The sequence below is a fragment of the Gymnodraco acuticeps genome, unplaced genomic scaffold, assembly GCF_902827175.1.
Source record: "Gymnodraco acuticeps unplaced genomic scaffold, fGymAcu1.1, whole genome shotgun sequence".
NCBI lineage: Eukaryota > Metazoa > Chordata > Actinopteri > Perciformes > Bathydraconidae > Gymnodraco > Gymnodraco acuticeps.
In genome coordinates this window covers 766111-783582 of record NW_022992122.1, presented here as the reverse complement: position 1 = coordinate 783582, position 17472 = coordinate 766111, and the positions used below count along the sequence as shown (strand labels likewise).

At 39.8% G+C, this 17472-nt stretch overlaps 1 protein-coding gene across 2 annotated transcripts in view; it reads left to right on the top strand.

Moving 5' to 3' along the window:
* Positions 1-2108: 2108 nt before the first annotated feature.
* LOC117537813 (CD109 antigen-like) overlaps positions 2109-17472 on the top strand; it is a 66380-nt gene continuing 51016 nt past the window's right edge. The window contains exons 1-9 of one of the 2 annotated variants that reach the window (XM_034203184.1): positions 2109-2235; positions 8370-8578; positions 8787-8815; positions 10183-10419; positions 10755-10880; positions 12687-12726; positions 12814-12895; positions 14159-14255; positions 16461-16602. In XM_034203184.1, coding sequence (XP_034059075.1) covers positions 2165-2235; positions 8370-8578; positions 8787-8815; positions 10183-10419; positions 10755-10880; positions 12687-12726; positions 12814-12895; positions 14159-14255; positions 16461-16602 — 1033 coding nt within the window. In that variant the 5' untranslated portion in view covers positions 2109-2164. The remainder of the gene's footprint in view (positions 2236-8369; positions 8579-8786; positions 8816-10182; positions 10420-10754; positions 10881-12686; positions 12727-12813; positions 12896-14158; positions 14256-16460; positions 16603-17472) is intronic. The other variant, XM_034203185.1, reaches the window with a different exon arrangement.

Here is a 17472-nt window from a genome sequence, read left to right as displayed (position 1 = left end):
AATATAACTTAAATATACATGACCTCTTAAATTAAAATAAAGTGAACATTAACACCAATATTATCATTTATAAAATGCTATAACAAAATAAATAACATAAGCAGCAGATTGTTTTATTAAATATACCAACTACAAAATAAGCGGGTATTAAAGTGTAAACGGACAACAAAACGGAAATGGAAGTGAAAAGGCCTGATGGTGGTGCTAAATCAGAGCCTATTACCTGTTCTCAGTCTTGTTCTCATCATGCATCTTGTGTGTAGTGATCCAATATCGTTACCATAGCCTTGCCCTTTAACAGTTATTACGAGCCCTGGCTCAGCCTTACTCACCAAGAGCCCAGCGCCTAGCCTTCTTACAGGCAAAGTCACTGATCAAGTCCTTGAAGTCCAGCTTTCTAGCCAACTGGACAGCATGGCAAGACTGCAAAGCCTTATGGGGGGACAGGGCTGCTGAGCCTAGAGATTGATCTGTTGGTCCTGGCACCAGGGGAGGGACAACTGGTTTAGTATGAATAGCGGCTAAAATGTACCTGCATTTATTAAATGTCAGCTAAAAGAGGAGTGAAATGAAAAACCTCTGAATTTTCGGTGAAGATATTAACAGTACGTAAAGGTGGGGTAGGTCATTTTGAAATTTTTGAATTTGAAAATACACAACAAGAACAAATCTGCCACTTCCTTACAGAGCCCCTCCTCCAACACACACCAACGCGCACATGACCAATGAGGGCACAAGATAAGTTTGTGCCCAGATGGAAGGCTGACAGGCAGGTAGGCCATCCAGTTACTTTAGCCGGCTCAGATGATTGGTCGTGCTTTTTACAGCGCTACAGCTTCCACAGATGACGTTTTTTTATGGATTTTTTGTCAAAGCACTTCAGATATTCATTGCTATCGGGATGTTAAGAACATTCCATGGAATATAACAACAAGTGTATCTCGAGCCGGTTTGTCAAACTTACCTACCCCACCTTTAATGTCAGCAAAACATTACAATTATTATTTACAATGGACTACGATTAGCTAACAGACTAATTACCACCACTCATGGACCACACCCACCTTTTCTTTTGAAAAACTGGTTAACATACTATCGCCCTTCCCTCTCTCTTGTCTTTCTCTCCTTTCTTTTCTTTCTTGAAAGCCTGACTTTGTTAGTCGTTGAGACATCGTTCACACGTAAGTACTAGCATCCCTCCTCACATGCTTTCACTCTCTGCTAAAAAGGGCCGGTGCCGCACAGCGTTTGGAGGCCGGACCAAACCATTACATGTAAATAGAGTTTTTGATGCTTTGGATAATTAACTTTTGGAAGAAAACAAGTTAAATGAATCGTAAGTTTAGTGAGTACATCATCAATATGACGTTATATTAATGTTAATTATTGATGATTGATGAAAGGTTACTTTTCATCAAAAAAAAATTTTTCTTAATGTTCTAAAAATGTTTGGGGCCCCGGTCAGTCACGGGCCCTTAGAATCGTCCTAACTTTTCACCCCTGAATGTGTGCTCTAAAATGATAGCCTATTTATGAATGACAATTATCATTATCATAAGCAAGACAATAAATGGCAAAGATATATAGAAAATAAACGTATTTGAGATACGTTCATAACGAACGTAACGTGGGAGAAAATACGTTTCTAGCTAAACGTAATTGAGAATGCAGTTTAGTTCTGTGGGAACGTAATTTTTAGGAGACAGGGTTGCTATAATACATTCTGACGAAAAATACAAATTATTATGAATACAAATAAAATAAAAGAAGCCTCCCGTGAGTTACTACAAGCTATAAAGTAGATTCAAAAAACGTTTGATAGAATAAAAGCTCACTGCTGGACGTTGTAGAAATGCGTGTGTGCACCACGACAAAGGAGCCTCATTCACTTTACATTGGCGTTGTTTGCGTGGTGCAGACACGTAAATGTAGCAAAGTTCGTGACTCCACCACGCAATACAGTGTTAAGGAGTCGTGGTGGAGTCACGCAATCTGGTGAGATCAGGTTGGTTCTTGCTCCTCAGAGTGGAAACACCCAGTTACGGAATGAAGAATCCCTGGGGAAATCAGGGAGGAGGAGGAGGAGGAGTCACTGTTCAGGTATAAAGACTACACCTGTCTCCTTCTGTCTGAATCCCTTTGGAGAGTTTTGCTCTTCTTGCAAATGGATCTTCTCCAGGTGTGGGGATTCTTCGGCTTCATCTGCTTCACCGCAGCCGCTAACACAACACACAGGTAAACACACACACACACACACACACACACACACACAGGTAAAACACACAGGTAAACACACACACTTAAAGGCTCTCTCTGAGGTTTATTTTCGCCAACAATTGATTTATCTTTAGTTTTCTTTAGTAATGTATTTCATGCTGTTTGACTGATTTTGAATGTGACTCCTTTAATGAGAAACTCAATTAAATTAAATGACATTTTTTCTAATTAGTCGACAAAACCATATGTGCTTTAGTCGACTGTCCATATCTTCAGACGGGGGAACCCATTTTCTGTGAAAAACATGAGGATTTATTCTGTGAGGTTTTAAATTAGGTTAATTGCATATTGTGTTTTTTTCATTCCTGTATTTGTGTTAGTTTTACGCTTGTATGAATTGTTATTAAGTGCTAAATAAATTAAATATATTCTCATTTTTTTATTATTCCTTAAAGAATTGAAAATGCTGTGCACTCGTTCCTCTGGATAATCCTCAGGAGTGGAGTGCACCAGTTGGGTGTAAACTGGGCATGACTCTACGTCCGACGTAGAACCGAAGGTTTAGACCAAACTAAAGTTATGACTAGTGCACCACTTACGGCACGTCCACACGGCAGCGTCGCGTTGAAGCTTGCCGGTGGGCATGTATGGCGTGCGACCAACAACCAATCACATTAATCTCCCGTCCCAGACACACAAGCATGCGGTTTGATCGGCTAGCGCTTGTACTGGCATCTAATTTGATTGGCTGCCGCTTCCGTCGACGCTTGAAAAGTTGAACTTTTCTCAACTTTCTAAACGAGCAACGGAGGCAAAGCGAAGCGATGGAACCACAACGCAGTTCGGCAAAGCGTGACGCCACCCCATTCAAAGTGAGTGGGAAGCGTCTCCGTTGAAGTGTGGACACACGTCAGCAACGCGTTGAAGCTTGCCAGTGGGCGTGTCTGGCGTGTGACCTTTTACGCCTAGTTCCATAGGCTACTAGGCGTAAAAGGTACATCCGGGTGCAACGCATACAGGGCTTGAGTCTAAGTGGTGCACTAGTCATAACTTTAGTTTGGTCTTAACCTTTAGTCTTAAGCAGGCGTACATCGGAAAGACAGACTCGTATCCATAGTAACGTAAAACAGGCAAGAAGGAAAATAACGATGGCAGTGCGCCTTGTTTACATTGTTAACAATGGAAGGGCATTAAGACGGTAAAGAGTCGTCCGTGATCGAACAAACCCACTGGACATCTATTCGGACAGTGAGCTGATAGAAAGGTTTCGTTTCGGCAGACAAGCCCTTTTAGAATTAATCAAGGAGATCTCCCCTCACTCCAGCCTGGATCAGACAGAAACGCTGCGCTCTCCCTAACCTTGCAGGTGCTGATTGCGCTCAGATGTTACGCTAACGGGCTGCTTTGAATGGAGAAGTTTGTGTGTGTGTGTGTGTGTGTGTGTGTGTGTGTGTGTGTGTGTGTGTGTGTGTGTGTGTGTGTGTGTGTGTGTGTGTGTGTGTGTGTGTGTGTGTGTGTGTGTGTGTGTGTGTGTGATTAATTCTAAAAGGGCTTGTCTGCCGAAACAAAACCTCTCTATCAGCTCAATGTCCGAATAGATGTTGTTACAGCCGCTGGCTTCCTGGTGCTATTAACTCTGTTTGTGTGTGTATGTAAATGAGCTGTGCGGTTCCTGTGATGTCATTGGATGTCCTGCCCTCGTTTCCGAAGAGTGTTTTTATACAGCCCTTTTCAGTTACGTATACCAGTGGTTCCCAAACTTGTTGTGCCCAAGGCACACCAAAGGACAAGTAAAAATCTCAAGGCACACCTATTGTGCAAAATAGCCCTTATAACGCGTGTTATCACTCATATCATGTAAAATATCTGTAAATGTGCATAATTATTTACTAATGCCAAATAAAATGTGACAAAGACAACTATATTACTCATGAAATATTTATTAACGAAATATTTCAAAAATTAATTTGAAACGTTATCAAATTAGGCTTCATCAAAGCAGCAACACACTCATTTAAACCAGACAGGTCACAACATTAAAAATGAGGCAAAGGAAACTCAGCAGAAATTCAGCACAGAGAACTGTCAATGCAAGGAAGCTGCATTGTCCATGGTCCTGAACTACACATTATAAATGTAACATTTCAGCAATCAGCATTGAAACATGTGCTATTGTAAATATGTTTGCCGATTTACAAATTAGTGAGATACATGTGCCTGTCGAGGCGCGCAGAATGTTTTAATCCTTGGTGGCACTGAGGAGAGGGCCACTCACAAGTCCTGTTCAACAGAGAGCCGTGACCTCCTGTTGTTCTTCATGTAAATCAGAGTAGAGAACGCCAACTCCAGAAATGGGGTCGTTACTAAAAAAATGTAATATATTACATATTACTTTAAAAAAAAGTAATATATTACACTACTTCGTTACTATCTACATAAAGGAACTCGTTACTCGCCGAGCACGTACGAACTGCGCATGCGTGAGTGGCAATAACTCTCCTTACCAGCAGGCGGCGGTAGTGTGTATTTGTCATTCAAACAGGCAACAACCGGAAGACAGAGAAGAAGAACAGACTGCGTGATATAAACAAACAACAAATAGGGTGTGCGGTAGCTTCACCTTAGCATGTGTTCTTTGCAGGTGTGTGTTGAGGTTTGACCACGTGGTGTTTCCAGCAGTGGATAACAGCTTCTGGCCTGGACACAGTTTGCACCTCACCGTCACATTCCTGTCTATTCTTCGGACGAACTCAAAGTAATGGGCATACCTCCACCCCTCGAAAGTTATCGCTGACTCTGCCATGTTTATGCAGCACTGCACGTGGAGATGTGGACGCGCAAATCGCGCAGATTACGTACATATAAACCTACAAAGTACTGATATAGTACATTAAATAATTATGTTTGTGTAGTTGTATATTGCAATAATAATGTATGGTTGTCACAAAATCCCACGGCACACCCGGACTTGCCTCACGGCACACCAGTGTGCCGCGGCACACCGTTTGGGAACCACTGACGTATACCACTTTGGAAGTGAGGTTTTTGTTTCCCTTTTGTGCATTATTCTATAGGCAAGGCAAGTTTATTTATTTAGCACCTTTCAACACAAGGCAATTCAAAGTGCTTTACAAAAAACGAAAGACATTAAGAAAATGGCATTTAAAATCAGTCATTAAAAAGAAAAGCTAATAAAATCAACATTAAAAGAAAAAATACATGGATCAAAGTTACAGTGCAGTTTAAGATGTGAATAGTTCAATTAAAAGTAGCGGCAAAAAAAAAAAAACTGTAGCCTATAACTTGTAAAACTCCCTTTTGGAGTTCTCTTTCTGTTGATTGTTAGCAATCGGTATTTGGCACTTTGTTTATGCCAGGCTGCCCGCCTTTATTATTTTGCTACCACATACTAAATACATATAATAATTACCAATTCCACACTAGTGTATGTTGTTTCTCTCTACCCCTAGAGAGGGGCGTAACAGGTTTTTTCGATCACGGACGACTCTTTCTCGTCTTAACCTGTTAGGCCCACGAGCCTGTTTTTCAGGTCTCAGGCTCGAAAATGACATTTCCAGAACAAATGACCATATCTTCTAAAAGGGGAAAATGAATCATCTTTTTTGTAAAAAACTGTAAATTATAGTGTTCATCCAAAGATTATTTTTTACTTATAGTGAAAACTAACCTTGGATGATGGGTTAGTAGACTAAAAGCTTTAGGAATCCAAAGTACAACATATAATAAGTACCCTGTATCAAGATTGATGCAAAACAAGTGACATTTTACCTTTTTAGAGAGATTTAGCAACACAAAAAACCCACTTCTGAGATCATTTGGGTGGATTTTCCATATCTCTGGCCCCCTTGGTCGATTTTGCCGATTGACATCTCTTTCTAACCGTCAGAGCCAATGGAATCGAGGGAAAGTTCCCCATACACACACAGCTTAACAAATAAGGAGTGAGATAGACGAGTAGAACAACCGGAAGCTGCACTAACCTCTGGTGGCTACCATTAGCAGCAAATTTTTCTTCTCCGATTTTTGCATACAAATTGAATTATAGATTATCAATAATTTTTTCAAAGTGACAGACACATTGCTATAACCTATGGATTAACCTTCAGCCGCGTTTGTTCTCGTTTTAATGGCATTGAACAAGACTTTGATCAGAACAACAGCTAAAGTGAGCATATCTCCGTGTTTTGCTACCTAAAGCTACTTGTGTGTTGTCTGTATTTGCTTCCCCTGTCACGAGTTCTGATCGCTCAGTGATGATCCTTATATTTCTATAATCTGTGGACTCTCAGGATTTTATCTTGTTTGTGCAGATCCAATAAGTATATCGATCGGTATGGCTAGAGTTCTGTGCTAACGGCCTTAAGATTGCTTCGCTCGTGGCTAATTCAGAGGCTCAGCGTTAGCTTTGTGGTTTTTTGTTGAAAAAAAAAAAAAAAAGATCAGTTAGCTGAGTTTCTTCCCATTACATGGATATAAAACATTCATACTTTATTACATCTTAAGAAGTCCTCAGACACTTTTGCTTGCAGATTTTTGTGGTTTCGGCCCCTTCGGCGGGTCCGTGGGGCTTAAGAAGAATGCCCTTTCATTGTTAAATGTCACGATCACAGGTACAGATCAGAACCCAATAGCACGACTCAGATACATCAAGTTTTTAGCAAAGTTCAGTTTATACAGGTCAGGGACAGGCAGGGTCAAAACCAGGAAATATGTCAGACAGGCAACCAAAACCAGACAGGGAGCAGGCGGGAACTCGAGATCCGTATACAGGCAGGGTAAAAAACCGGGCAGGACAAAAATCTAGGGTAGAGAATAACACACTGGAGAGCTTGGCGGAAACGACAAGACAATCTGGCAAAGGACAAGTGATAGTGAGGTGGTATAAATACTGTGGGGTGATGAGGGAATGAGTAACAGGTGAGGGGGAAGGGCTTGGAAAACCAGGTGAGGGAAGTGAGCTGATTACAAGGGCCTGGAGGGAGGCGGGATCTGAAATGACAGGAGAGTTAAGATGAGCCAAACCAAACAAACAACAATAGATGTGTCTAACTTGTGACAGTTACGGCCAGTCCACACAGCGGCGTGCGTTGAAGCTTCCAACGCTTCTGCCCATTCACTTTGAATGGGGTGACGTCACTTTTAGCTGAACTGCATTTTGGGAAGCGACGTGGAGCGTTGCTGGCGTTGCTCGCTTCAAAAGTTGAGCAATGTTCAACTTTTGATGCCTCGGCAGAAGCGTCAGCCAATCGAATCATATGCCAGTACAAGCTCTAGCCAATCAAACCGCGTGCTTGTGTGTCTGGGGCGGGAGATTCATGTGATTGGTTGTTGGTCGAGTGTCAGACACGCCCGCCGGCAAGCGTCAACGCACACCGCTGTGTGGACGGGCCGTTAAACATGTAAACAAGGCGCACTGCCATCATTATTTTCCTTCTTGCCTGTTTTACGTTACTATGGATACTAGTCTGTCTTTCCAATTTACGCCTGCTTAAGACCAAAGGTTAAGACCAAACTAAAGTTATGACTAGTGCACCACTTAGACTTAAGCCCTGTATTCAACATTGCGTTGCGCTTGGGTTTTTACGCCTATGGAACTAGGCGTAAAAGTTACACCCAGGCGCAACGCATACTATTAAGTCGAAGTGGTGCACATAGTCATAACTTTAGTTTGGTCTTAACCTTCAGTTCTACGTCAGACGTAGAGTTACGCCCCAGTTTACGCCCAGTTTACGCCCAGTTTACGCCCAGCTGGTGCACTCGACTCCAGATGACTGTTCATGACAATAAATAAAATAATATAAAACAATAATAATACAATTAAAAAATAAGTATAAACTAATTAAATTAAAATTAAATAAAACAAATAAATGAATAATTAAAAACAATAATGATAAACTGAGGGAAAAAAATAATAATTAAAAAATATATATATGAATAATAAGAAAAAATAAGAAAATTAATGAAAGAAAAAAAATTAAGTAATGATAATAATATTTAAAAAAAAATATATATATATATATATATATATAAAATGTAAAAAAAAGCAAACAATTAAAAAAATATATAATAATGTGAAGAAAGAATAAATACAAATAAAGTGAAATATACGTGTTGTGTAACTTGTGTCTCAGCCCGGAGGCCCCAGAGACCCCGGAGGCCCCAGAGACCCCGGAGGCCCCGGACCCCTCCTACCTGCTGTTGGTCCCCCGCTTTCTCCGCCCCGGGGTCGCGACCACGCTCTCCGTCTCCCTGCTGACCCGCTCCTCCTCCGTCAACGTGTCCGCTGTCATCCGCCACAAAGACCTCATCTTCAGCTCAAACTCCACCATCGTCTCTGGAGGTCAGACCCTTTTCAAATCATTAACATTAGACAATTATAAAAACGTAATTATACTTGTTCTGTCTGTTATGTGTGATTGCACCATTGGGAATGTTTGGATCTTCGCTGTACTCTGAGTAGGGACAATAAAGGAATCTAAAAGACAAGTTTTAATTAGCTTCGTAAGTGTAATTAATTAAATAAATGTGCTTTAAATTCTGGTTTAAAGGGTCGACCCAGCTGCTGACTCTGCCACCTGTAAGTATGACACATTGTTTATTTACACCTAGGGGAATTTATTTGGTGACCATTTTTTAAATTATTATATAAATTAAATTAAATAATAAAGTAACAGTTGCTCCATTCTAGAAATAAAATAAGGGTTAACCCTCCTGTTGTGTTCGTTTCCCCCCCCCCCCCCTTACTTTGGTGTTCGCGGTCAAATTTGACCGGTCCTGTTTTAACTGCTATAACACAAAAACCATTAATCACCAAATGTCATTTAACACCCTTTCAAACTGTACGTATTGCATCAGACTACTGGTATACATGAAACACTGCAGTAAATATATGCAGAATAGACACTGAACATGTATTGCGTGTGCCAGGTGTGATCCATGTGGGGGGATGGGCACATAAGAGTGGGAAATGTATCAAATCTTCTGTGTGTGTGTGTGTGTGTGTGCCAGATGTGATTCACATGGGAGGATGGGCACATAAGGGGGGGAACACATCTAGAGTGTGTGTGTGTGTGTGTGTGTGTGTGTGTGTGTGTGTTTTATCTGATCCGGATGGTTACTAATTCCTTCTCTTTATGGCGGTCATGTTTGACCGGGAACACCATGGGTGTTACAAAGTTGACTAAATCATCCAAAATTCAATGAAAGTGGTGATCAGCAATTGTATATGTTCAAATGCCTACTGTGAAGGATATCATGAAGTTTTAATGCAATCGAATGTAAAACTAAAAAGTTATGATTGATGAAAGTAGTAAATCGGTCAGATTGGACCCGAAGACAACAGGAGGGTTAAAAGATGAAAACATTTTATGAACAAAATAAGTTAAAGTAAGAATATGCAATAAAATATATAATACAAACATTTACATAAATGGAGTTAGTAAACATTTGGAAATTCAAATTCAAATTTAATTCAAATTTTTAAATAATAATAATCTTAACGTGAAGAAAATAAAGTATGACTAAATGTAATTAAAGAGGCTGAAGTTTAAGGAGCTTTTATTGACAAATCCAGCTCTCACAGTTTAGACAATTTAGGAATACAAAGCTCCCTTTTATAATTTCTATTATTAAATAAATTAAGTCAAAGTCAACTTTATTGTCAATCTTTCAGTTTGTGTGTAGAGACAGAGAGATCGAAAAACCGTTCCTCACAATCCCGAGGAATACAAAATACATGTATATAAAAAAAATATATACACACATAAACAGACACATTTATACATATGCACACATTAAAAGACATAAATAATAGTCAATATATATACAAAATAACAAAATAACAGTCACTTCAAAATGAACTGTCAGTTGATGAATTATTCTCCAGAGGTTTAGGGGATATCTCTTCTTCCTGGTTGAGTTGTTTGGATGTGTCCTCTCCTGCAGATCCCAGAGAGCGAGTCCAGTTACTGGAGCACGTACCAGCTGGAGGTCAAAGGTCACCGGGGCAGGGAGGAGGTTTTCTCCAACTCCTCTCAGCTGCACTTCAACCCCAAAGGCTCCTCCACCTTCCTCCAGACGGACAGGAGCAGCTACCTGCCGGGACAGGTGGTGAAGATCAGAGCCGTCTCAGTGCTGCCTGACGGGAAGCCCCTCCAGAGACCACTGAACATCACCATCAACGTGAGGACTTACTCACTACTCACTTAAAGTAAAATAAAGTAGAAATGTGCAAATATCGATATTTTTTCAGCAGCAGGTGTTGTGTTTTTAAAAGGGAAGAAAATAATATAAAACTTTATTTGAAATGTTCTTATCCTATTTTTGTCCTGCAGAATCGACATGATTTTGTCCAAAAACCTCCCCATAGATATACCAACACCAGATGTGATAAACGGACCCGGTACATTCAGTCTTCTGATTGAATGCACCTCTCCTGGTCATAGTCAGGAGGAGTAAAAGACACTGTTCTCAGTTTTAAATCTTGATTTCATTTCTCTGTTCCCTCGTTGCTCCAGGACCCCCGGGGGAATCTGCTCCGTCAGTGGCTGGACGTGGAGGGGGTCCTCGGGGTCGTCTCCACAGAGTTCCAGCTCTCTGAAAACCCTCCTCTGGGGCAATGGTGCATCGTCGCCACCATCAAAGTGAGTCTGGTTTTATCTCAACACTGGCTCTCAGATGCCCCTTTCACACCAACGCAGTCCCGTTCTAACTCCGTGCTAGAGCTTTTCTGGTTCGGAACCGGTTCTTCTTTTCAGCCCCCGTTGTGTTCACAGCCCCCCAGAGCCCGACTGGTGCTGCCGCTGCTGCGTCATGACGTCACCGTTTACGTCGCTGATTTTCTCCCCAACGGCGCTCACTACAACAACAACAACAACGGGGGACTGCGTCGGGTCAATGATCGTGTTGCTTCTAATCATACGAAGCCAGATTGAATTAAATAACAACTTCTCCAACCTTATACTTTTCTCCAGAGTGCCGTGGTTCATTGTTTATTAATGTGTTTCAGCGACATTTACCGACCGCTGCAGAGCTGCTCTTCCACGGGAGTTTAGTCTACTGTTAACTCACAGCAGCGGCTGCTGTAAAGTCTTCACTGTATGACTGTCACACAAGCAGCTGATACATATCCCCAGTTCCCCTAAGTGAATGTGTGTCAGTCTGAATTGACGCTGTTTGGCATCACAACGCTGTTATGAAAGTTTCTCTGGTATAAAATGGGTGATGTTAGCATAGCAACCGAAGCTAAACTGACTACTTGTTGTTGCTATCCTATTGTGGCATAAACCGTTTTCTACAGGCGCATTTTACCGACGTATTTTCCATTATGATTCTACTTGTGATAGTCGGACACGACAACCTGTGCAGCCCATGTATTGATTCCATCTGATAGCTGCTATAATACAAAACAACACGTCTACCTCTCTCCACAATGATCAATAACAGCGAACCGATGGTCAAAGTAAGGTACAAATAAACAGAATCACACGAAGCCTGGTTAGTGTTGCCTGACTTTATAAAGTGTGTTTTTTAATAAGTGTGTGGTTGCGTTCTGGTCACTTTGCTCAGCGCTACTGCTTGTTACACTTTTATTTGCCGTACTCGCCTTTAACTGTTAGCTCAGGTTAATCTCGCCCCCCTCCGACGTATGCGGTTCTTGCTTCTAGACCGAAAAAAATGTGGTGCTTGAAACGAACCGGATTCCGGAGCTTAGAGGCGGCTCCGCTGCGGTGTGAACAGGAAAAACTGGTGCGCTTCAGGCTCTAGCTCCGAACCGGCCCTGGAACCGCGTTGGTGTGAAAGGCGCAAGAGAGGGAGAGTGTTAGGCTGCAGTGGATCTGCAAGAGGGTTTTTTCTAGCTGAGAAAAAGACAGAATAAATGGATTTAAAGAAAAATCTTAAAGCAGTTTTTTAGGTAATGATATAAACAAACAAAATGAACAAACCTAAAAGCAGTTTTTTTTCAGTGAATAAATTAACAAATACATGAATAAAAACAATTTGTGAAGCAGTTTTTTTAGGTATTGATATAAATAAGTAAATCCTTTTTAGTAGTGTTTTTTTTCAAGGTGATTAAATTAATAAAATGTTTTAATTGAAAATGAAAAACAGGGAATTTTATGAAGAAATTAATTTAAAAATAATTAATAATCTGAAAGCATTTTTTAAGGTGATTAAATAAACAAATAAATGATTGTTTTTGTTTTTTATCTGAAAGCTGTTTCAAGAAAAACTAAATAGGAATTAAAAAACAGATCCCTGCCAGTGAGCCAATATTCACCAGAAATGTAATACATATATATATATACTATATACACATCCGACTTACACACACACACACACACTCTAAACATACACACTGACATGTGTGTAAAAAGTGTATATTTCAAAATATGCAGTGTTCATAATGGGACCTTAATAACACATGTTTATCGTCTGTGTGTTTACAGAGGGTCTCAAGTGAGAAGTGTTTCCATGTGTTATATTACGGTACGTACACTTTCTATATTTCTACACTGAATTCTTGATGAAATATTTGTTTTCCTGTTTGTTTATCTGTTGTGTGTCTTCTTGCAGATCTGCCGAAGTTCGAGGTGGTGACAAACGCTCCGAGTGTTATCCTGCGTGGAGAAACCCTGCGAGGCTCCGTCACAGCAAAGTGAGGACGTTTTCATATTTCATATTTACACAGAGGTGGGAGAAGTACTCAGATCGTGTACTTTAGTAAAAGTAGAAGTACTCAGATCGTGTACTTGAGTAAAAGTAGAAGTACTCAGATATTGTACTTGAGTAAAAGTAGAAGTACTCAGATCTTGTTCTTGAGTAAAAGTATAATTACTCAGATCTTGTTCTTGAGTGAAAGTAGAAGTACTCAGATCTTGTACTTGAGTAAAAGTAGAAGTACTGAGATCTTGTACTTGAGTAAAAGTAGAAGTACTCAGATCGTGTACTTTAGTAAAAGTAGAAGTACTCAGATCTTGTACTTTAGTAAAAGTAGAAGTACTCAGATATTGTACTTGAGTCAAAGTATAAGTACCAGAGTGTAGGAATACTCTGTTACAGTAAAAGTCCTGCATTCAAAATGTTCCTCAAGTAAAAGTAGAAAAGTATTATCAAAATATAGTGAAAGTAGCGACAGTAAAAGTACTCAGATCTTGTACTTGAGTAAAAGTAGAAGTACTCTGATCTTGTACTTGAGTAAAAGTAGAAGTACTCAGATCGTGTACTTGAGTAAAAGTAGAAGTACTCAGATATTGTACTTGAGTAAAAGTAGAAGTACTCAGATCTTGTACTTGAGTAAAAGTAGAAGTACTCAGGTCTTGTACTTGAGTAAAAGTAGAAGTACTCAGATATTGTACTTGAGTAAAAGTACTCAGATCTTGTACTTGAGTAAAAGTAGAAGTACTCAGATATTGTACTTGAGCAAAAGTAGAAGTACTCAGATATTGTACTTGAGCAAAAGTAGAAGTACTCAGATCTTGTACTTGAGTAAAGTACCAGAGTGTAGGAATACTCTGTCACAGTAAAAGTCCTGCATTCAAAATGTTCCTCAAGTGAAAGTAGAAAAGTATTCTCATCTAAATATAGTGAAAGTAGCGACAGTAAAAGTAGTCATTGTGCAGATTGGTCCATTTCAGAATAATATATATGATATGTTTTATAATGATTGATCATGAAAGTGTTCTCAAAGCTGGTGAAGGTGCAGCTAGTTTGAAGTACTTTGTATACTGCAGGGTAGCTGGTGGATTTACTCCAGGTGGAACTAAAGTCTGATTCAACACTTGATTAGATTTCACATCATTCATCCAGATCTGTGAAGTAACTAAAGGGATTAAATACATGTAGTGGAGGAAAAGTACGAGTACCTCAAAATTGTACTTAAGTAAATGTACTTTACACTTGTGTGTGTTTCCACCCTCAGGTACGTGTATGGAAAGCCCGTTCAGGGACACATGAATATAACGTTTATTCATAAGTTCAACCGTTTCCAAGATGCTTATACCGAAGAAGGAAAAGAGGTGCGTCATTTTATTAAAACATCCTGAGAGAAATTATATTCATAATATATTCATTATAATATGATTTAAACAAACAATTTCTACAGCATCCAGTGATTAAAAAAGAGGACTAGATCAATTTTAAATTGAATGTATTGAGTTGTTTGTATTATTAGTATACATAAATACGAAGCCCCTAAAGGAACATGGAAAAAAAAATCTCATGCGCACGAGATACTTTCTTATGGTTGGACACATTGAGCTGCCCGATTATTACGCCATACTATTAGTTTTATGAAGAAGATGTCCGGTCGCCAGGGCGTGTGTGTGTGTGTGTGTGTGTGTGTGTGTGTGTGTGTGTGTGTGTGTGTGTGTGTGTGTGTGTGTGTGTGTGTTGTGTGTGTGTGTGTGTGTGTGTGTGTGTGTGTGTGTGTGTGTGTGTGTGTGTGTGTGTTCATATCACCTCTGGAGTATCAGAAGATATATGATAATGGTGTTTGTTCCGGTGCACTCCGACAGCATTTAGCACTACATCGAGATTAAGATTAAACACATTTCTTTCACTTGGGAATACACATATGGAGTTAGCCAGATGTGTGTAAATTACTGTGCATGGTCATTTGAAAACAAATGCCGTTGTCGGACACACACATAGGCAAGGCAAGGCAAGGCACACACATACACCGAACACATCATGTAGCATTTCCCTCCGAATAATGGTCGAAGACTTGACTGATGATATGAATTTATTGAAATCTCCAATATCAAAGTAAGAGCTTGTGCCTCTTCGGGGGGTGCTAACACTTAACCATAAATGACAACGTTATCCTTTACTTTCTCCGTCTTTATATGTAGATATGACTTTTTTCCGTTGATCTACGCTCCTTTTCTCCGTCATGTTACATTAAGTAAAGTTAAGTTACAAAAACAATGTAATATCCTTTTCAGTTTCACAGAAAACTGGTTATTTACACATCATGCACCCTGGTGACCGGACATCTCCTTCATCAAACGAGTAATAGGGCAGTTCGATGTGTGTGTGTGTGTGTGTGTGTGTGTGTGTGTGTGTGTGTGTGTGTGTGTGTGTGTGTGTGTGTATGTGTGTGTGTGTGTGTGTGTGTGTGTGTGTGTGTGTGTGTGGTGTGTGTGTGTGTGTGTGTGTGTCCTAGCATTAATATACTTGTGGGGACCTAAATCTGTTTACACAGTCACGTGTGGGGACTCGCCTCCCTTATGGGGACAAAATGGAGGATCATTAATTTTAGGGAGAAGACTTGGTTAGGGGTTAGGCATGTGTTGGTTATGGTTAAGGTTAGGATAAGTCTCCAGGAAATGCATGTAAGTCAACGTAATGTCCCCTGAAGTGATGTATACATGGTGTGTGTGTGTGTGTGTGTGTGTGTGTGTGTGTGGTTAAAATGTAACAGCCTCGATCTCTATTCAGCTGTTCTAATGAAGGTAAACACAGTGAAGGCGGTTCGTAAAAGACAAAGCCCTCTCCGCACAGATAGCAGATACTGTGAGTCTGTGAGAGTCACCGACATGAATTCATAGATCAAGGCAGACTGGTTTACAGACTCTCCTAGTTCGCGAAACCGGTGCTTAAACAAATAGCTCTACACCTCTGGCCGTCATGTCCCTAAAATGAAGTCTGAGTTTGAAATGTATCTCAAATAATGTATGCACTGCCATTTCCCCACATCAACATAACAGTCTGCAATGAAACGGTTGTCTCCTGTGCGCTCCACTTCCTACTTGGCGCATCGGTAACTCTCTCATGCGCACGATAAAGTATCTTGTGCGCACGATAAAGTATCTCGTGCACACCATTTTTAAAACCTTTAGGGGCTCCATACATCAAATATGAGTTGATAAACCATCCCTTTGATGTGGGGTAAATTAAGAAGGGAATTCATAATAAAAAAAACATTTTAATAACTGTTTTTTATATGTTTAACAAATATATATATTTTTAAAACAGTATAAATAGTTTAAAAAATACATGCGTTATTGTACGTCTTAAATCTGTTGTATTTAACGTTGAGGAAAAATAAAAAATAAATGTACACATTTTTTATAATATTGGACATTTTAATAAAAATAATAATCATGATTAAAAAAATTATAAAGACATGTTTTTCAAATTAAATCAATACAAATAATTACAATATCAGTTTAATTCATTTGATATAAAGTGAAAATGGCCTCACTGCTGCTTTGTTTCAGATTGACGGGGAGGCGGACTTCCTGTATGAAGTTCCCGACTACAGCTACCGTCCGAGGAGCACACGACAGTCAGAGATGTTCTACCTGAGATATATGGAGGATAGTTTAGAAATCATTGTTAACGTCACTGAACACCTCACAGGTAATCAGTTACACCTACTGGAGTAGATATACCTATATAATGATGAAGAGAACTCTGAACGTGAGTCGAGCTCATCTTCTGCCATGGAGGAGGAGAGGACGCCTCTGGATACACCTGCTATTCATTCATAAAATCTGTATATAAGTTCATTCTACATAAATCAAATTATCATAGTGACATCCCGGATATATATATATTATATATCCAGCTTTGAAAATGTTTCGTTGTGCATATTATTGTGCAAATAATATCATTTTCAAAATCAGTTTTTATGTTTTTTTGCGCGATTTCGGGTCCAACATTTACATATAGTATGTAAAAAATAGCTTTTTGAACATTAAACCATGGAGACACTATATACTGATATACACCTGAACATCAGCAGGAGAGGACTCTTTAAAGTAGAGACACTACATACTGATATACACCTGAACATCAGCAGGAGAGAACTCTTTAAAGTAGAGACACTACATACTGATATACACCTGAACATCAGCAGGAGAGGGACTCTTTAAAGTAGAGACACTACATTACTGATATACACTGAAACATCAGCAGGAGAGAACTCTTTTAAAGTAGAGACACTACATACTGATATACACCTGAACATCAGCAGGAGAGGACTTCTTTAAAGTAGAGACACTACCATACTGATATACACCTGAACATCAGCAGGAGAGGACTCTTTAAAGTAGAGACTACATACTGATATACACCTGAACATCAGCAGGAGAGGACTCTTTAAAGTAGAGACACTACATACTGATATACACCTGAACATCAGCAGGAGAGGACTCTTTAAAGTAGAGACACTACATACTGATATACACCTGAACATCAGCAGGAGAGGAACTCTTTAAAGTAGAGACA